A 21,143-nucleotide genomic window follows, 5' to 3' on the forward strand; every position below is an offset into this window, starting at 1 on the left:
TGAGATCCTTTTGAGTGAATGTGTTTCAAGCTCTTATGGTCGGTATAGATTTGAAATGTCTCTCCATATAAGTAATGACGCAAAGTCTTCAAGGTGTGGATAATTGCACCAAGTTCTAAGTCATGGGTATGGTAGTTTTTCTCATGACTCTTCAACTGCTCGGACCTATAGAGTATGACTTTCTCATGCTGCATCAGAACACAACCCAACCCCAAGTAGGAGGCATTACTATAAACTGTATATCCACCTGTCCCGCTTGGCAAGGCCAACACAGGTGCAGTAGTCAATCACTTCTTTAGTTCTGAAAAACTCTTTTCGCAGTCATTGTTCCAATCAAACTTGACGTTTTTCCTTGTGAGCCGAGTCAAAGGAGTAGCTCGACTAGAAAATCATTCCATAAACTTGCAGTAATAACTTGTCATCACAGAAAGCTACAAATTTTCTTGATCGATGTTAATTTTTCCCAACCGAGCACTATCTCAACTTTTTTGGGGTTCACTGACACTCCATCCCTTGATATAATGTGCCCTAAGAAAGTAGTCTGTTCGAACTAGAACCCACACTTACTTAACTTTACATACAACTTCATTTCTCTGAGAACCTGCCAAACCTGAGTCAGATGGTGAGCGTGTTCCTCTATGTTTTTTGAATAGATCAGGATATCATCGATAAATATAATGACAAACTAATCCAAGAATTATCTGAAAAGCCTATTCATCAAATTTATAAAGATGTCTGGTGTGTTGGTTAGTCCAAATGGCATGACTAAGAATTCATAGTGTCTGTACCGAGTCTGAAAAGTTGTTTTGGGAATGTCTTCTATCTTGATCTTTACCTAATGGTAACCTGAACGCAAGTTTATTTTGGAGAAGAATTGGGCACCCTACAACTGATTAAAAAGGTCATCGATCCTGGGGAGGGGGTACTTGTTCTTGATTGTGACCCTGTTCAATCCTCTGTAGTCAATACATAACCTTAACATCCATCCTCCTTCCTTACAAATACGACTCTGGTGCCCCAAGGGGACACACGGTGTCGGATAAACCCATTGTCCTGCAATTTTTTGATATATTTTCTCAACTCTTTCATTTCTATATGACTCATTCGATAAGGAAAAACTGAGATAGGCTACGTGCCAGACTGAAGGTTTATGGTGAACTCAACTTCTCTATCCACTAGTGGTCTGAAAAGTTCATCAGGAAACATATCTGGAAAGTCTCAAACTATCAAGATCTCTTGAATACAAATTTCTTTTCTAAGCTTGTATATTGTAGAGAAAACAACCGAGATAAAGCATTATGTACTAAGGAATTTGTTAAGGGAGAACAATATTCGAAACTTTTATTAGCTTATAAATGACTCTTCATTAGGAGGCTTAAATTCAATGTTTTTCGTGGAAACAATCTACAGTGGCATGATACATCGCTAATCAGTTCATCATTGGAAATACATCAGGGTCATCTGTGTCAATCTCTATAAGGTCCATCATGAGTGAAACCGAATCCCATGGAAGAGGGGCCAGATGTTGCTGGGAAGGGACCGGGTGGTCCTGTAACAGTGCCGGATGATACGGTGGGGGCTCCGAATTGTATTGTGACGGTGTCGGATGATACGATGGTGGAGTAGGGTTGCATTGAGGTGGCGTTAGATCCTCTCATTATAGAGGTGGCTCATAGTGTGAAAGTGGTAGAGGGTCAGACAGTTCCCTCCTCTCTTCCCTAGCCTACTACGTAGAGATGAGTCTCTCTAAAATCTCGAAGAGCCAATTGACATCCTCTCGAAACAACCCATCTCGGGCTACTCTATTCAGCAAGGGACCTCATCTACTCGTTTTTTTATAGTTATTTTTCAAAAGGAAGGGTTGGGTGATAATTCGTATTTGGTGTTTTTAAGTCTTTGTATAAAGAATAGTTCCGAGGAATGCGGCTTTGATACCAACTGTAATGGCCCGGGTACTTAAAAAGAAATAACTTATGAATTAAATGCAGGAGTGAAATAATAAAGTTAGGGTTTACATTCCTTACACAATAATTTAGAATACCTAATAGGGCTACGAGAATGACAATTCTAAAAGAACAAATGAAAAACAAAAAAATAAATGGAAAGTAAACAACTGAGCATCCTATTTGCAACCTTCTTGTGGATCGGGATATGGGTCTTGGTCCTTTTGATATGAAATAGTTAATGAAAAGAGTGAGCTAAGAATGTCATACTACTCATAGATACAGAAATGAAGGTTGGTAAAAATCATAAAAACAACTAATGGAGCTCTTAATTTAAGTAAATTCATTTGTCATAAATAAAATCATTTATTATATACTTACCGTAACGAAATTTTTAAAACTGATCTATAGAGGTAATAACATAAACAACATCATAATCTCATATTCAATTAACCAGAACAACAACTTTCCTTTTTTATCTGCCTACTTGTATCCATGGGGGTCCACAGAAATGTCTCCACTACGTGTGAACCCTTATTCAATATTGTCAACTAAGTGGCCCTCTCCTCCGGTATGAACACCAAAAATATCATCCCTCAATATCCCGTCTGGTATGAGGGTGAAACGAGCTGTCCCCATAACCCGTCTGGTATGAGCACCAAAATACCAACCCTCGATACTCCGTCCGATATGAGACAATGTTCACGGTAGAGTTTCCTATGTAGTCCGTCCGTCCACCATCTTCCAGGATATCCAGTATAGCTACCATTCAATCATTCACTAAATCAAACAATTCTCCTTTTATATTTAATTTTCAGTTTCATAATTTAACTGTAAATCATGCAGAACAAACAATACATGTATCAAGGAAACACCATTGAATTATCATACCAACTCTAGTGTAATATTATGCATTTGAAATAGTAAAATCAATCAAATAAGATCAACAGTGAATAATTATTAGCTCCGACTCCATTAGTAACCTGTGATTAATTATCGAGATTTTTTAAATTATACAAAATACCACATTATTTATAATTAAACTTCAATTCCATAACAAAGAATACGGTGAGGGATTCTTACTCGAATCGATGTCTGAAACGCTAAACTTTCAGCTGCACCTACTAGCGGTCCCCGAGTTCTTTAATTTTTTTTGGAGATTAAAACACGCTTCAAGTACCTAGAAATATCCTAAAAAAATTCAAAATCGGTGTTAGAAATCATTTCTGGCCAATTTTAGAATTCCGGCACAGTGGCACCACCATGCTCTTACGACAGCATCGCCGCTGCAAACGACAGTTTGCCTTGGGCTGGCCGTTTTCGGCCAGTTTAGGCTGATTTTGACCGATTTTATACTTATCCCTTTTAGAAAACATATTAAGGGGCCTCGGTTGGCCAAAAAAAGTTAAAAAATAGAAGCTTGCCGGTGATGGAGTTTTTCAGTGTGGCGGTTCCGCCAGCTCATCTTCGTAGTTGGGCGTTTTTCTTCAGTTAACATGTGGATAATAAAATGGAGGAAAATTACTCAAAATGGGAATCGAGAAGGGTCTCATCGGAAGCAGTTTTTTATTTTTTCCGCAGCAGCTACAAGGTTTTACCCGCGGTTTTCGCCTCATCTGCAGGTCTTTTCGCTCCGATTTGGCCATGAGGGTGTTCAAAATCAAATTTCAAGCGACTGAGAGAATTTCTATCTTCTTGGCGGTCGGAGGTTGCTCCGGCGCGGCAGCGGGAGACAATCGACTCCCTTCCCGACGACTTATTTTTCTTCTCGCGGGGGGGGGGGGGGGGGACGGGGTGAATAGGTGGCTAGGGTTAGGGTTTGGTGTGTAGTTAGGTATTTATATCTGTCTCCTCTTAATCTGGATAGTTTTATCGCGTTTAAATAGGAAATGAATCTGAACCGTTCATCATGATGTGATATGGACCATACAATCGCCTTTAAAGAGGAAATGAATTCGATCTGTTCATCGCATGTAATCGTGACTGTCCGATTGCGCCTGAGGAGGAAACAGATCCAGATCGTCTACACGAACGGGAACAAGTCCGGACGTCCGATCGCGGGCACACGGATTGCCAGTGTGGCCTCCCGCGTGACACTGCATCAGCGTGCCTTGTCACGCGACGTGCTCTGGTTCGTCAGGACTACTAACTAAGCAGTCCTACATGACACATTTTTCTTAAATTGCATTTTGGCCCTTAGTTTTCGATTTTTCTTTCAAAAACACCCACAGAACCCAAAATTTCACCTATTTTTTCCAAAATTATTTTCAATTTCATCATCTATGTATTTTTCTTAATTTTTACATTAAATAAAAATTTTTAAATTTAAAAATTATATTTTATACATTAATTTTAAATATTTTAAAATTAATTATGGGTATTACAATCAAATATTACAAGTAGATTTTAAAATAATTTTGAAGATTTATTCTCTAAAATTCTTGGTATGATCATTCAAGAAGAATTGAATTAGTGTAGGAAAGTATTAATTATTTTCTCCATTATTGGTGATATCAAGTATGAATTATTTGAGAATATCCTGTATTTGATTTTTTGATAGTAGTTTTGATTCAAAATTTAATTCGTGATTTTTTTCTCTACACTGAAGTGATTTTCATGTAAATTATGTGCCTTTTTATTTTTTAGTTATTTTTTTTTATTTACATCGGTATTGATTTATAGGTTGAATTACTTAAAAATATTAATTGAATTTTTGAGATTAATTTTTTGATTGACGTAATTTGCACGTATAAAATCAGAATATTTAGAAGTCCCAAAAACAAAAGACGGAGGGAATTAAAAAGCTATTTTATGAAAAATACTTTTTAAAAAGCATCTTTAAAAAAATAATTTTATCCTTTCATTTATGAGTCCAAGGGTTCATGTGTAGCTGAAATCTCAATATTTTCATCTTAACCAAGAGATGTTTCTAAAACTAAACGTCGTTAGGCTCTATCCAATTCTATGTTTTAGTTTTTAGTTTTTAACTTTTTATGTACATGCACTGTTTTTGAAGTACATAAGATGCTATATTTATTGAAACTGTTAATATAAATAAAATGGGCTGCTTCAAAGAGCTTCAGAGGTGTTTGGGATTTTGCTTCTGTTGCCAAGGAACCCAATGGGCTGTGCACACATTTTCTCTTAGTTCAATTTTTTTACTTCATTAAAAAAAGTGAAGGAAAATAAACATTATTGTTAATTTCTTTTTTCCTTTAAAGCTTTTTCCTCATTTTCATTATTTTCTGAATATCATATTATGTTTTTAACTACTTAATATGTTTTTTATGCCTAAAGATAAATAAAATTAAGAAATGAAATTTAAAAATATTTTCACGTTGTATATAACGAACAGAATCTTCTTGAATAATATTTGCCCGCCCATGAGCGAAGTTTGCACTTTGCATTTGTAAAAGAAGAAGAAAGATTTTAAAACTAAATAGTCTTTTTGTCAGCGATCCCGACAAGGATCAGTAACCACACAAAAGGTGGATAAATACTCCTAAAATGCTGGGGAGTCATTTTTTACAATATAGATCAACAGTACAACATATAGTTCACAAATATGTGTCTTATATACTCGCACCAACTGCACCCGAAACACATTCTCTGACTGCAAGCAACCAAACCAGATCCTTTATGTGCAGCCTTTGTTTTTTGGGGAAAAAAATGTTAAAGCCGCATGTACAAGAAGATAGGGTGCAATCGCTCCAAAAATGAGTTTTATCACATCCAAGCTCCCCATCCAGGAAACATTTGACATAAACGCTCCGGATCAATTGCATCTTGTATGAGTTGCTGAACCTACAAATAGCAGAAAACGAAGTCAGTAACCGAATATCAAATGATGACTTCCAACTGTCAATTCAACTATATCTGTAAATCAATCCTTGTGATGCAAAAAGAATCAACAAGCTAGAGAAATTTCAAAATGCCAATTTGATGCTTTTCCACAGTAAGAATTATTACGTCTATTATATGGTATATCCAGATTGAAAATCCTGAACCAAAAACCAGATATGAAATTGATAGCAAAGAAAACAGCAGCCAGATTCAAGGTAGTTTGCTTCTTACCTTGCTGGAAAACACAAAAGCAATTGAATTTACCAGTGTTTCCATGTAATATTATCTAATTCTTGATTTACTTGTGCGAAGCGTTTCACTATTTTACTTAATAATTGTCTACTTAAATTACTACCTGTGCTGTCATGAATCCTTGTTTACCAAAGAGAATCACAAAGTCGGTGTGATGTGTGGAAATTTGAGAGAGAGAATTTAAGGAATTGAGAGTGGCAAAACAACAGAGATAGATCGCAGAAAGAAGAATCAGATTTCAAAGAGAGATTTAACAGAGGGAGGAAAAAAGAATCAGATCTGAAAGAGACAGATTTAACAGAGGGAGGAAAGAATCAGAGAATGATATAGCAGAAACAATTCTGATTTATTCCTTAATGTCACTACAAGATGCTTCTCTCTCTTTACAGCCCTAGCCCCTAATTTATATCCCATAAGCTAGACCTGACTTTCTCTTTCTCTTTCAAATGAATTGATTTGCCAGTTTATGAGCTTACTAAGTCGGAAGGCAACGCTATATCTCTTGCTATGGCTTTTAGCTCATTTTTGGGATATCTGTTCAGCACATTAACAATGAAGTACCTTACCAAATGGGTAGAACTTCATGATGGATTCTGTCTAACCTTATTAAATTGAAGGAAAAAGTGCAGTTCAAACACTTTGCTTTGAATCATAAACAGATATTCTAAAGATTCGGCTTTCCTGATCTTATATCTTTCTTGCAGGCATGGAAATCAAACTGGAATGAAACCTTCCTTCTGATTCTGAGATGCCAAGAACATACTAACTTTCTGACTATTTCCTACATATAAATACTCCCTCCTAAAGGTCACATTGTCTTCAAGGTGGACAATGAATCTAACGATCTTATTAGTCAAAGTAGAAGCTGTTATCCTAACAAACCATCTGTTCTTTAGTTATGCTCCCTTAGAACCTAGATCTGTATAGTTGCAAGATGATTTATTTGGGTAAAGTCTGTTATATAACCAGACCTCTTTAGAAGGATTCCGACCAAGTTCTACAGAAAATTTTTGGTTCCATCAATCCTGGATTTCTTGAGCCTTTCCAAGATTTGTAGTCAGATTTTTTCTGTAAACATGTCTGAAAATCTTGTTGGTGGGAGAAAACTTCTCCAATTTAAGATCTTAGTAGTTAAGGTTTGATTCAACATGCATTTTGAGCACCCTTTTCGCACTGACAGCCTCTTGCACAGTCCCAACCATCTTTATCATCGTTGGTGCCATGCTTGTGGCAGCCACTTCCTCTACAAGTGCTGCTATATTTTTCAATGATACACTTGATCTGGACAGATTTTCTTCAGAATCTTCATTTTCTTCACTTAAGTTGGCACCAGAATTCTCCCAATCTTGATCTATAGAATTCTTATCCAAATCTATCTCACACATAGGACCACTGTGTGTGAGATTGATAAAGATATGCTTGATTTCACCCAATTTGTTCTTCACTCCACTCAACTCTTGCTTCATTTCATCCATCTCTTGATTCATTCCTTTTTTCCCCCAAATCTTAAAATTGTTTAGCCACTCATTCCATTTTCTGTTTTTCTTGTGAAAGAGTGTTTTCAGAAATTCTCATCTTGCCTGGATGTCGGCTCTGGTACTAGTGATGTGTGGTAATTAGAGAGATAGAATTACAGAAAACCGAGAGAGACAGAACATCAGAGAGGGATCAAAGAGAGAAGAAGATAAGAAAGAGATACATTTAATAGAGAGAAGGAAAAGAGAGAGTTAAGAGCAAAAACAATTCTTATTTTATTCCTTCATGCCATAACAAGATGCTTCCTTTCTCTTTTATAGCCATAGCCCCTAATTAATATACTAACTACCCAACTGACTGTTTCTACACAAATCTGGAAGTCCATACAATGCAATTAAGAAAGCAATTATCCATCTCCATAAAATTTCATGCACCACCCAGTCTTAATTTAACATTTTCTAAAAGTATTACTTAATTATATTGATATTTTCCGTGTTAATTTACAAGTATTCTAGTCATTGCTTCTATATATACACTATTTTTTTTTTGAAATAATTCTATAAATACACTCTTATTCTAAACATCTTTTACTCAACTCAAGAAATGCCAAAGGATAAATAGGATAAAGAGAATAACTTGCTCCTATTTTAGCCTACTCTGTTCAACTACCTTAAGTTACTCAGAGTACAAAGTTGAGCCACTAAGGTTAAAAATAATAATTAATCATTCATACTCCATGTACGAGTAGCGAGACAACAATACTGGAAATATACCTGGCCATGGACACTTCTCATTTCTCCTTCTTCATATCCGTCTAGTTTTTGTTTGACACGCATCAAGGCACGTGCAGCATCCTTATTTCCCTCACTTTCTTCTTGTAAACTTTCAAGGCTTGTCTCCAGATCATCATTGCTATCCTATCAAGAACCAAATCAAGGAAAAACTACAACTGAAAATAATATATCAAGTTGAAGGTGGTGTGACATAGAGAAAAAGAGAAAAAAAGGCCTACAGTTACAGGTATAAAACAAGATCCACAGTTACAGGTATTGAACACAAGAACAATCACAGTGTTGGCAGATGATCATGAGAAAATATGGAAAGACTAAGCTGAATAAGAATGGAAACTTACCAGTCTTTTTAGGTATTTAGGTACCCTATTATGACTATAATTAAGAAACAAAGTAGGAAATAGACCTAATTGGTTATAATAGTAGTCAGAGAATAAAAAAGCACTTATTCCTCCAAGAATACACCTTTGTTTAATTAGTTGCTCACTATCTCAAAGAAAGAAGTATTTATCAAAACTGCTTTATGTCTGAATAAGAAGAACTTGAGAATTTGCAATACCTTTTGCCGCTGCAAGGCCTTCAAAGGGGATAGAGCCCATTTATAAAGGGGATCATGGATAAAAACCTGCAGGAAATAATATTTATATTCAAGAAACTGAAAAATTTGGGAATTCTACCTATTACTCGAACCTATTAAGCCAGAAATTTCTTTGTTTGCAAAGCCAGTAATCTTACTTCAACAATGGTCAGAAGAGCTTCTTTATTTGTCCGCATAACAGAGAGAGTTTCTTCACAACATCTTCTGAAGACACCATCAACTCCAGTCACACCCATGCCATCAATTATATCTCTTGTCAGTCTGAATGGAACCTGTAAAAATTAATCAGAAAAAAGCATGAGCTGTGAGGACCCTATTGATAGTTTTGTAAAGCAAAACTAGCAATACTATATAGATGGGATAAGCAAAAGTCAAGCAAACAAACTCGCTCTGGTGTCTTCAACATCAAGCCTTGTTCGAAGGCCACACCAAGATCTATGTGAACAACTTCTGCAGTGGCTTGATCGATTAAGATATTCATGGCATGACGATCTCCAAGACCAACAATATAACCCACCTAATTTTGGAAACCAAACATTATGTCAACAATTGCAAGAGGAGCCTCATTTTCTTCAATTATATTTTATGAAAGGTCATTTTCCAGTGACAGTCTCAGGGAAGCAGGCCCATGAGATATGATCCAATTCAATGGAGCTGCCACAAAATCCGTCATCCATGAAGCAACAGATATTATATGCTCTTTCCTGATTATCACTTATATTCATATTATGCAAAATGATGCAGCCAACATAAGCCATGATCATCTATGCAGAAGGATGCAGTGTCAACTAAAATTTATACTATCTAAGCCCTTGACTTTCAAAGGATTGTCAACTAAAATTTATACTATATAAACCCTTGACTTTCAAAGAATGTCTTCCCAAACTGACATGCAAATCAAGCTTAACAAGTAATCAGTTTCGCATCTCTTCTAACTGTTGCGGTAGATGCAAAGTTTTAGTCAATAGAATGATATAGAAAAAATGGTTGGGCAGCCATCCAAGAAATAAACATGGATGTTTAGAGTGAGAGAAATTGAAAGAAACCATGCTTCATTTCCAATATATAAGAGATCATGATCAAAGCATAGCAGGAAGAGGGAACTACCATTGAACTTGCTGCCACGCTACGTGTGTAAGCAAGTCTCTTCTCAAACCAATCAGCTGGTTGTAAGAACCTCTCTAAAAAGAAGTGATGCATGACAGGCCTGTACAAAGTTTCAATTTTGTTAAGAGTGCACATAAGTTGCAAAAATTGTCTGAAACAAGGTCTTTTTGATACCATAACAGTTACAAACCTAAAGTTCTCACAAACTTCCTGGAAAATTTTGCGCTTATCCTTTCCCTACAACACATGGAATATCATATCAGGACTCTTTCTAAGCAGAATGGTGATGATACTGCTCGTTTCTGAAAGAAACAGCATCTATAAGGTTATGATGATGATGATATGGTCTTCAAAAGGTGAACCTACTTACATTTTCCATGTGCTCTCGACATTTGGGAAATGGCCAGTCTCCTGTCCCATAGCGACGGTGGGCACCTCCATTCCTCATGCTGAGAATTGAAGATATGATACAAGAATGCCATTTAACCCTCTTCCCAGATACTGGTAATGCTTTTAAGCTTTATTCATCATAATTTAACTGACCTTCCAATTAGGTATTCTCCAAGCGGGAGAGTGCCATCGACCCATTCCAGAACACCAGCACTTGGAGTAAAAGGAACAACCTATTTCATTAATAACAATTTATTTCAACTTTTAGAAAATAAGATATACTTCTGCAGAAATATTGTGCAGTTGAAATATGGAATAAATTGTAAACAAATATGAATTAATATTCATAAGTGATTGTATATACAGCAGAAGTGAGTTATTTATAATGTTATAAGTTATTAGTATGTAGAGTTCTAATTTTATAAAACATTACAATGTAGACTCCTAATAATACAACATTTATAATGTTAGTAATACACCCAAACTATAACATACATTAAATTTTATCCTCTTATCCCCGCTCAAGATGTGCGGCGTAACACACAAATATTAGCTTGCAATTGATTGAACCTTGCTGAAGAAAGTGTGTTGGTGAAAATGTCAGCTAATTGATCATAACTGACTATCTATCGTACGACTTATTGTCCTGTTTGCACTTTTTCTCAAACAAAATGAATATTCAATTCAATGTGCTTAGAACAAGCATGATTTACCGGATTAGAAGTCATTAGTATGTACATTTCTAATTTTATAAAACATTAGGTTTTAGATTCCTAAAGATAAAATCATTATAATGTTACTAATACACCCAAACTATAATACACATTAAATTTTATCCTTTAGGTTATACTTCAAACTGAAGTCCTAGAAGGTTTAGCAATAGTGATAAAAACAGAAATATTGTCAATACAGACAATGCAGGGATATATTTGTAAAAGTCCTAAGAAAGGAAAGCAAGGATTCTCTCCAGTGTGCTTATTGCAAGAAATCAAAGCATACTAAAGAGAAATACTGGAAACTCAATGGTAAGACACCAAAGAGAGAATGGGGCCACCGTGAGGACGACAGAAAAATCAAGACCAAGCCAACTTCACCATAGATAAGCAAAATCAAGAAAAATCATAAACTAGATAGAGTTTAAGGAGGCTTCTGGAATAACTGAAGAAGTTAGTGGTGCATGCTCTCTTGTACTCTCTGTAAATTTTTATATTTCTTAAGTATCATTGTCTTAGATGGACCTATTAAGAAACTACAGAATATTGACTTAGGAACCATATAGTATGTGACCCATCACAAATTTTAGCACTTATACCCCCGCTTAGACAATTGAAAGATAATTGTTGTAGACAGTTCCTCATTACTTTAGTTGGTCTTGGAGATATTCATATCAGTCCCTCTTTAATGTATAAAATATTTTCAACGTCCCAAATTATCCATCTACCTCATATCCATACAAAAACTTACTCATGATATAAATTGTAACGTGTTTATCTATCATTCTTATGACATATTTTAGGACCAGGATTCAGGAAAGAGAATTAAACGAACAAGGGTAGAATCAGGCAAATCAAATTTAGTTAAGAATAAATAATCCCTGTTATTTTTCTTATTAACCAATACAAATACTATTTGGCTTCATCCTTTTACCCTTGGCCACCCATCTTTTGGAATTTTAGAAACCATGTTTTCTTCTTTGTTTAAAGGACTAAGTCTTCACCATTTTTATTGTGAGTTATGTGAATTTGCAAAATACAAAAGTTTATCCTTTCCAATCAGTAACCAGAGAAGCTCAGTCCCATCTTACTTGTCTTTTATTATTCAAGCTCGTGGACCACAATTGTAACATTACTTTTTTCTAAGGAAATCGGTGGGTGGGGGCTTAAGTCCTGTAAACCAGTGGGTTGGTGGTGTCCCTCTTGCTTTCAATTCTTTTGCCTTTATAGACTCTCTAGTAAACATAATTATCACATTGTGATAGTCATAGATCATCAAATTTATCAATAAGCAGTAAAGTTGGTATTTATTTTTACTTTTGTTGGAATCTACTCTACCCTTGATTCTTCAAGAGCTTCTATATGTGGATCTTCTACAGAGTTTCTAATACATAGCCCTTGCAGGATGTAATTTTGTTTTTTTAAAAATGACACCTGCGCTTCTGTATCAGGTACAACCTCCTTTGCACCTTGCAAATTACTACTAAATGTTTTTCTTATAAAGAAAGGTTTTCAGAAAAAATGCAGTGAAATATTTTTAGACTTAAGGAAGAAGTTACCTTATAGGTACGAACAGCTAATCTTCTTTTCCACGTATCCCGATGATTCTGCAAAAATGTGTTAACTAGACCAAAAAATTGTTCCATGACCTGCAAATCGTTTACTGTATTAATAATGTACTTAATGCATTCACGAGTCTTACATGTCTTTGAACAAACAGTACTTCCATTTCCATAACATTTTTGAAAGGCAAACCAACAGAATGTCTACCAAGAAAGACACCATAGATAGTTTCCAATAAAATTATAAGTTGCTTCAATACAGCCATATAAAGTGCAGAAATGTCTATCATTTAAGCGAGCTAAATAGTAGCTATCCTCATTGTAAAGTTCACCAAAATCAATAATAACGGTTGCACAGCAAGTAGAGGAAGCTTAAGATATGGGTGACAATAAATAACCAATATCTGATCTAGGGAGGTTTGTTACCCTCAATATGCTGGTAATGCATTTTTTACCGTATAATGTTGACAGCAACAACAGATTGCTTATTAAACAGAGAAAGAAAAGAAGAAGAAAAGAAAAGAGGTCTAGTTAATGGCTCTGGAGCCAAAAGAGGTCTCATACAACTCTCCAATAAGAATTATAGATCACCCATAACCCCTGGCTCTGGAACCAAATTTACATGGTCCCTTGATCTGGATCTGTTATGGCCTAGTTAACGGAAAATAAGAAAAGAGGATTGTAGAATTCCACTGCAGGTTTCTTCCTTTATGACTTATTTGGGGTAAGAATAATTTAGGCTCGTTAAGGGGGAACCTAACAATCTTTTGAGAAAAAGTATTTAAACCTAATCTAAAAAAAAAAAAAAAAAACAGAAAATAAGAAAAGAAGGTTGTAGGATTCCTCTGCAATTTCCTTCCTCTATGACATTTGGGGTAAGAATGATTTAGGCTTGTTAAGGGGAACCTAACAATCTTGAGAAAGAATTACTTAACCCTAATTTGAAAATGCATAAATAATTTATTCTTCCAATTGAATAGCGTTATAAGGCAGTAAAAAGAAAACAATCAACTGCTACTCTTGCGTAACTGTTTTTCCTGAATAAGAGCAGTTGTTCGATTGAGATAAATGCAAACACTCAATTTGCAGAGACAACATCCAACATTCAACTCCCTATAACTGTTTTGTTGACTTAGACCACATAACTATCTTAAATAAAAAATAAAAAACAATAACAACATTCTAAACAAAACAAAAATAACATAACAAGTGGTCATAAATATTAAATTACTTATTCTTCTTCTTGTTCTTCACATGAGTGAAGCATTTGCAAACTTTGCCACTGATGCATCATTCTGGTTACATTTCAAAAAGTATAGGTCTTATAACGATGGAATTAAAATGTAGGTTCTAATTTAAGATACTAAAAATGTAGAAAGTACTTCCACGTAACTTACCCTAAATTGATTGTTGTATTTTCTTTCAGAAAATTTAGGAAGGGCTAGAGAAAATGTGTAAAATTACCAAAGAATAAATAAATTAAAATCTAAATTGTTTTCTTTAATTCAAATAATAATGATACAAACAATTTATGGTTTATAGTGGAATAACTTGCAATATAAAATTAATAAAAAAGTAAGTAAATAAAATAAAAATAAATATGATTGTGACCTAGAATATTGTTGGACCGGCCAAATAAAAATCAGGTTGCATGATTGACCAGCTACTGGTCGTGTGACCAGATGTGGCTGAGCAAGCATGTAATCATCTGATGCTTGGTCATGCACCAATGGTCGGGGCCAGTTGGCGGTATTGTTAAAGCTTTAATATTTAATGAAGGCAATTTATCTGCGTAAATATTTGGCTTAAGTTAAAATTCAGTGTCTTTTTACTCTCACTTCAGCAAGTACTTAATTAAGCAAAAAATCAATAGACAAGCAATTAAAATTGTACTATTCAATATGAAGATGATAAGATAAAAAGCAGAATTCTTTACAGCATCTTGTCTTAGGTCATCATTTCCAGATTTTGCTAGCTGTTTATATTTGTGACCATCAGAACCAAGGCATTCAACCACCTTTGGAGCATTTATACCATTCATTATCCTGCATGTTCAAAGCTTCTACTGTTATGCTTAAGAAACATAACTCTGAAGCTAATTTAAATGTTTTATATGGCTAAGACATACACAACTGAATCTGATAATCCTTTGAAATATGGGAATGAGCCTTCATGATATTGACAGCTAGGATCAACTGGAAAGGTAGCTGTTATCACGGGAACCTAATGATGAAACATGTGGCATAAGAGAAAGAACAAGGAAATAGAACCAATGTCTGAAGACTGTTAATTAATTAAATAAATCTCCAGAACGTAGTCAATCGTCTTTCAGACTGCATCTCTGACATATGGTTCATCATTGTTTCTGAACACAATCAACAGATGAATTAAGATGATGAACTTACCAGTTCTAGCTCTCGAAGACTTCTAATTTCTCTCGGTAGCGTTATCCTTTTATTGGTGTCCTGCTGACAGAGTGCAGTTTGAGTCTAATGATGACAATGGCAGCACAAACTCAGAACATGGAAACTATTTGACAAACCTCTCTCCTTGTTTCAAGCTCTGCAAGCTTTATATAGATCTCCACCAACTGTTTTGTCTGATGGGTGTAACAAACAAGGAAACATGTGGGTGAAATTTTTTTTTTTTTAAATAAACATGTGGGTAAGAAAATTAATTCAAGGATTAGATTCTAGAAAGTTTGACACATGAAACCAAATAACACAGGAAGTTACTTGTGTAATAATAGGTCCATGATATGCCAATAATTCCTCCAAGAGTTTCTCTGCTGCAAGCTTTTTGTCTATATCTACTATAAATGAATTTCTGCTACGCTGTTTATCCTTGATGCGATCACCATTTGCCAAAGCCAGAAGCTGTTGCCAAAAATATAAATTAACACATGAAATATGATGAAGATTCACAGAAGAACATGTAAAACAAAGATTTATTGGCAAGTATATGAAATGTAAGATCATGATTCCGAAATAACTTGTGGTCTTCTTTTATATGTCTTGCCATGATACTCAAGTTAAAATGATATTATTAGAAATGCCCAGAAAATATCATATTCGTAAAGCAGAAACATAGAGGAACTCTTATGAATGTGGAAAATATACCGGATTAGTCAATTCGAATTGTAATTGATTGTCAATTAATACATAACTGTTTTGTTTAGTCAAAACAAAAATTGAATTTGATTGAATCGTCTAGTTTCATTTGTTTGCTATGGTGCATGTCTCATTTTAAGATTTATTGATTTAATCCTATTTTCATTACACTTATTTTTCGATATAGGTCGAAATAGTATAAATAAATATCGATTTCCCTTATACAAAACAAATCAAACTTTCTCGCTTTCGCCTCCCTTTGTATTTTTCTAAACATATCTTTCTAAATAAAAAAAAAATACAGTGGGAATTCTAAACTAAAAACTAAAGAGAATTCTCATTTAATTGTAATATGTATTAGTCATTTAATTATAATATGTATTAGAGTATTATAAATTCAAAAATATAAAATAAACATTTGAAATCTATTCTATTATCTATTTCTTATCTACTAGCGGAGTTACACATAAGCATCTTTCAAATGCTTTTCTTCAAACTGCACAAGAGTAAAGCTCTTATGCATTGGAGTTTGACCTTTCTTGACAGGAGTTTAGCCATAATGCTTAATTTACGTACCTGAAAGATTGTGTGATATGGATGATCAATTGCCATTTTTTTGAGAAGGGAAATCAAAGCAAACTGCAGAGCCACTAATGCAGATTAGGAATAATATTTGACTTCTTCACAAACAATTAACACAGGTGAACAGTCTCACACCTGAAAGCTATGTGGTCCAACACCGTCCTTTGAGCTTCCCATTCTTGAAGCAATTTGGTAAACTAATGGTATGAACTTATATGACTGAACCTGTAGAAAAAAGCTTTCAACAAAAGACTTACTTTTGGCATCAGGTGATGTATATCAGAAATTAACAAAACCTACTCTTTCATTATTACCTCCTCAACTGTACTAAGCATGTTCTTTATGATATTTAGTCTTGATGAGAGTGCGAACCACAGGGACACCAGTCGAAAAACCTAAAGAAACAATTTAGCTATTTGAAGGGCATCATATTGAAGAAAACATGTTAACCATCAGGGAACAATCAATGACATCTTGGTAATATTGGCCATAAAACAGCGGAGTATATATAATGGCTATAAAAAAGAAACAGAAGTACTTACCAACTTCTAGAAGTCAAAGGTAGTTTCACAATTTAACTCATAAGACATAAAAAAACTAAAGATCTATAACTGCTGTAATTAAGCAACTTATCTCCATTCAAAACTATTATGTCTCAACTGTCCGAAGAAAAGCTTCATTGCCCCACAGAGAGGATGCACAACACTTTTTATATTAGTTGCAAACATGACTCAGCTAAAGATGCATACCACTCTTACGTCATATTTGTTGCCAATCACCAAACAACGTTCATATCCCTCTAATGCAAGGTTGAGAAAATTGTCTCTATCATCCTGGAAGTTTAAAAAACTTCAGTTAGTTTTATGGTTAAAAAAATGGCAGACAATGGTAGGACAGCAACATGCAGCAAAAAGTACAAATTGGTTTAGAGAAGTTTGATCCAAGAAGTATGATCCACTGGTTAACACGTGATTGTCGATACGGAATTAGAGTTTAGATAGAGTTATATAAGGATTTTATTGGATAACTACATTTAATAGGAAAATTCATTGTATAGACACATGGGGCAAGCAAAGAAATCTACCAAATTTAATTTGTATGCCCCATTTGATGAACTGACCAATTTTTTCACATTCACAAACTTAAAGAGAAAGGAGTAACTACAAAATCAATAGGAAAACATAAAACCTGCAACTTTTCAGCCTCTTCCTTATCCATTGCAAGTTGTTTTTGCAACTCTTGTATTTTCAATGAGTAGTCAGTTTGGTCTTTCTGCAAATAAAAATAAAATCTCATAAAAAGTGTTAAAAATGATTTGATGTGTATTTTATTAAATATTAGAATTCTATATGTACAAGTTTTCTAGAACAGAAAAAGGAATAAACAATTACAAAGGATATAATTTATCTTCATACACTTTAACATAATTTACTATCTTTTTAATATTCCCTTTCAAGCCCGAGTAGATGTCGTCCATCTCCAACTTGTCAATAAGAGATTGGAATGCTAGATTGCTTGAGTCTTTCGTTAACACAATTGACAATTGAGAATTGGTAGGCATGTATGAGGTACATGTTAAGTAGCTTTTAAGTTTTTCTTTGATAAAATATCTATCGATCTCGATGTGCTTTGTCCAGCTATATTGCACCAAATTGTTAGCGATGTTTATGGTCAATTCGTTATCACAAAATAGGCACATGAGATTTTTCCACTTGATTCTTAAGTCTTTCAAGATTTTTTTATCCATAGTTCACATACCACTGGTGCCACTACCTGTAATTCTGATTCTGCACTTGATCGAGCAAGTATAATCTATTTTTTACTTTTCCAGATAACTAAATTGTCCCAACAGAAAGTAAAGTAGCATGTACTAGATCTTCTGCATAAAATTTAATTATGCATAACCTGCATCAGTATAGGTTTTTCAAGAACAATTTGTCATTCTTAGTAAATATAATTCTCTCCGATGACCCTTTTAGGTATTGCAGTCTTTTGTAGACTGCTTGTAGGTGCATTTTTTTAGATTATGCATGAATTAGTTTATAATACTTACTGCATAGATGATATCTGGTTTCATGTGAAATAAATATATCAATTTTTCAATTAATTTTTGATACATTTCCTTATTTACTGGTGTATCTTTCTCTACTATTCCTAATTTGTGATTAAGATCAATAGAAGTGCTACCTCACCAATATCTTATAACATATCATAAATGTATTTTTGTTAAGAAATAACAATCCTAAATTTAGAGCAAACAACTTCAATTCCCAAAAAACAACTTTAGGTTGCCTATCTCTTTCGTTTCAAATTCTTTTGTCAAGCGCCTTTTTAGTGTTAGTTGTTCTTTTTCATTATTTCGTGTTACGATAATGTCATCAACGTATATTAGAGCTATAACTCCCCGTGTCTCTCAGTGTTTAATGAATAGAGTGTGCTTTCTTTGAGTTTGCGTACATTCCAAATCTATCATTACCCTTGTGAACTCGCCAAATCATACTCTTGATGATTGTTTGAGTCTATAAGTATCTTCTTTTGTTTATATACCTTATTTGGTTCTACTTCTTTATCAAAGTTTGGTGAGATATTCATGTATATTTTTTATTCTAGATCTCTATGTAGGAATACATTTTTTTGCATTAGATTATTATAGCTTCCAATTAAAGTGAGTATCTAATGACAACTAAATTCGGATAGTCTTCATCTTGGTTACTGATGCAAATGTCTCTTTGTAGTCTATCCATATATCAGTATATAGCCCTTTGCTACTGCTCTCTCTTTATGTCTCTCAATTGTTTCAGCTGCTTTATATTTAATTGTAAAAACTATTTGCATCCCATGAGTTATTTTTCTTTGGGTAAATCCACTATCTTCTAAGCCTACTTCTTTTCAAATGCTTGCATTTCTATACTCATAACATTTTTTTTTTGTAGGATAATGACTCAGATACTATGTTAAGAATATTTAATTATTTAAACTTGTGAGAAAATTTTATAGGTTGATGAGCATTTATCAAATAATATAAACTGTGAGACATAATACATATTAGTGCATTCTTTTGTACCCTAACGAAGTGCAACAAGTATATCCTTATTAAACTATTAGTTTTCAAGAATTTACCTTAATTCCAAGATCAATGTCAGAATCTTGGACCGACTTTAGCTCATTACTCCGTATATTCATTCTTGTATACATCTGAGAAAACCTAAGGTCTGGCATGGTCTATTAAGATGATGGATTTTAAAGGTTTTCTTGTGGTGATGAGTTTTTTGGTGGGTTCTAATAAGTGGTAATAGTTTTGAAGAGTGTGACATAATGAAAATTAATATAAAAATTATAATTTATTTTATTTATTAATTTAAATTTAAATAAAGTTTTTATTTTTAATTAGATTTATCTCATATTTATTTTTTAAATATCATGTAATTAGTGAGAGTTTATTTTTTAAAAGATTTAATTTATGTTTATTTTTTAAATAGTGAGAAATTATTTTTAAGAGATTTGATTTTGATGTAATCCTATTTAGATGCACTTTAACTTATTAATTTTGAATTGAGTGAAATCAATGGAAATTTAAATTTTTTTATAAAAAAAAAATCCAACAAGTTGTATTAGAATATTTCTTGGTCACGAATTTTTGAGAAAAAAAATATAAAGAGCAAACAAGCAAGTTCCTTACAGTAAATATGATCTCAAACACTTTTATTTTGATTCACCTCTTATTTTCACAGAAGAAAATTATTAATTATGGGCTGTAAAAATGCAAACATATATACAATATTTTAATTTGTGGGATGTGGCATATACAAACAAAAAAAAATTGCAAGTTAAAGAATGAGTAAACAAATTTATCTCAAAAAGAAGAATCTCTTTTTTGAAAATTGGAACGAAGTGTTCCAAGAGATTTTTTATGAGAAGTGCATCAATAACCGAAGATTGGTGAGATGTACATCCACAATTGAAGAGAAGTACTTCAAAATGTGAAAATTAAACAAGACATTCAAGAGAGGTGCTCCAACAAGACAAATTTGATAATTATTGTTTCTGTATTAAGGGAGAATGTTGAAGACTAATATAAAAATTATAATTTATTTTATTTATTAATTTGAATTCAAGTAAGGTTTTATCTTTAATTAGATTTAACCGATGTTTATTTTTTAAATATTATGTAATTAGTGAGTTTATTTTTTAAAATATTTGATTTATATTTATCTATTAGATAATGGTAGATTATTTTTAGAAACTTTGATTTTCATGTAACTTTATTTAAAAACATTTTAAATTGTTAATTTTGTAGTTAATGAATTAAATGGAAATCTAAGTTTTCTTCATCAAGAAAAACCCAACATGACAAAAGTGATAGATCCTTTTAAGAATTTTATATCTTTATCTTCCAATCTAATATTCCCCTGAAAATAAGATTAGATGAAGTAAGATTTTTATTCAAAAAATGTGATGTATGCGAAATAAAATTTTGCATGGGCAGATAGTAATATCTATACTCTTTTTTATAGGAGTAGCCCACAAATATACATTTTAAGATCCTGGAGATCAAGTTTTCCTCTTTGATTGAATGAATATGAATAATGAAAACACATTCAAATATCCATTCAAATAGTTTATAAGATTTATTGCTGGATAAAACTATTAAAGTATTTCGAGAGAACTTTTAAAATAAAGAATACTTGTGCACAGACGTTTAATAATATAGGTGACAGTAAGGATAACTTATTTCCAATATTGTTTTGGAACTTTTTTAGAAAATGTGACTATTTG

At 33.4% G+C, this 21,143-nt stretch overlaps 1 protein-coding gene across 12 annotated transcripts in view; it reads right to left on the bottom strand.

Moving 5' to 3' along the window:
• Window positions 1-5,258: 5,258 nt before the first annotated feature.
• ATM (Serine/Threonine-kinase ATM-like protein) overlaps window positions 5,259-21,143 on the bottom strand; it is a 124,881-nt gene continuing 108,996 nt past the window's right edge. For 4 of the 12 annotated variants that reach the window (XM_088211797.1, XM_088211796.1, XM_088211794.1 and 1 more), the window contains exons 60-79: window positions 17,556-17,639; window positions 17,117-17,200; window positions 16,682-16,762; window positions 16,503-16,592; window positions 16,362-16,424; window positions 15,411-15,551; window positions 15,218-15,274; window positions 15,081-15,143; window positions 14,804-14,898; window positions 14,612-14,720; window positions 12,673-12,762; window positions 10,554-10,633; window positions 10,381-10,459; window positions 10,201-10,247; window positions 10,011-10,110; window positions 9,289-9,420; window positions 9,041-9,175; window positions 8,865-8,930; window positions 8,288-8,431; window positions 5,259-5,747 (exon numbers count right to left, since the gene is read on the bottom strand). In XM_088211797.1, the coding sequence (XP_088067923.1) occupies window positions 5,670-5,747; window positions 8,288-8,431; window positions 8,865-8,930; window positions 9,041-9,175; window positions 9,289-9,420; window positions 10,011-10,110; window positions 10,201-10,247; window positions 10,381-10,459; window positions 10,554-10,633; window positions 12,673-12,762; window positions 14,612-14,720; window positions 14,804-14,898; window positions 15,081-15,143; window positions 15,218-15,274; window positions 15,411-15,551; window positions 16,362-16,424; window positions 16,503-16,592; window positions 16,682-16,762; window positions 17,117-17,200; window positions 17,556-17,639 (1,818 nt within the window). In that variant the 3' untranslated portion in view covers window positions 5,259-5,669. Of the gene's footprint in view, window positions 5,748-8,287; window positions 8,432-8,864; window positions 8,931-9,040; window positions 9,176-9,288; window positions 9,421-10,010; window positions 10,111-10,200; window positions 10,248-10,380; window positions 10,460-10,553; window positions 10,634-12,672; window positions 12,763-14,611; window positions 14,721-14,803; window positions 14,899-15,080; window positions 15,144-15,217; window positions 15,275-15,410; window positions 15,552-16,361; window positions 16,425-16,502; window positions 16,606-16,681; window positions 16,763-17,116; window positions 17,201-17,555; window positions 17,640-21,143 lie in introns of those variants that run through there. The other 8 variants (XM_088211798.1, XM_088211795.1, XM_088211793.1 and 5 more) reach the window with 6 other exon arrangements.

The sequence above is a fragment of the Carica papaya genome, chromosome 9 (assembly GCF_054855325.1).
Source record: "Carica papaya isolate Zhongbai chromosome 9, ASM5485532v1, whole genome shotgun sequence".
Classification (NCBI taxonomy): Eukaryota; Viridiplantae; Streptophyta; class Magnoliopsida; order Brassicales; family Caricaceae; genus Carica; species Carica papaya.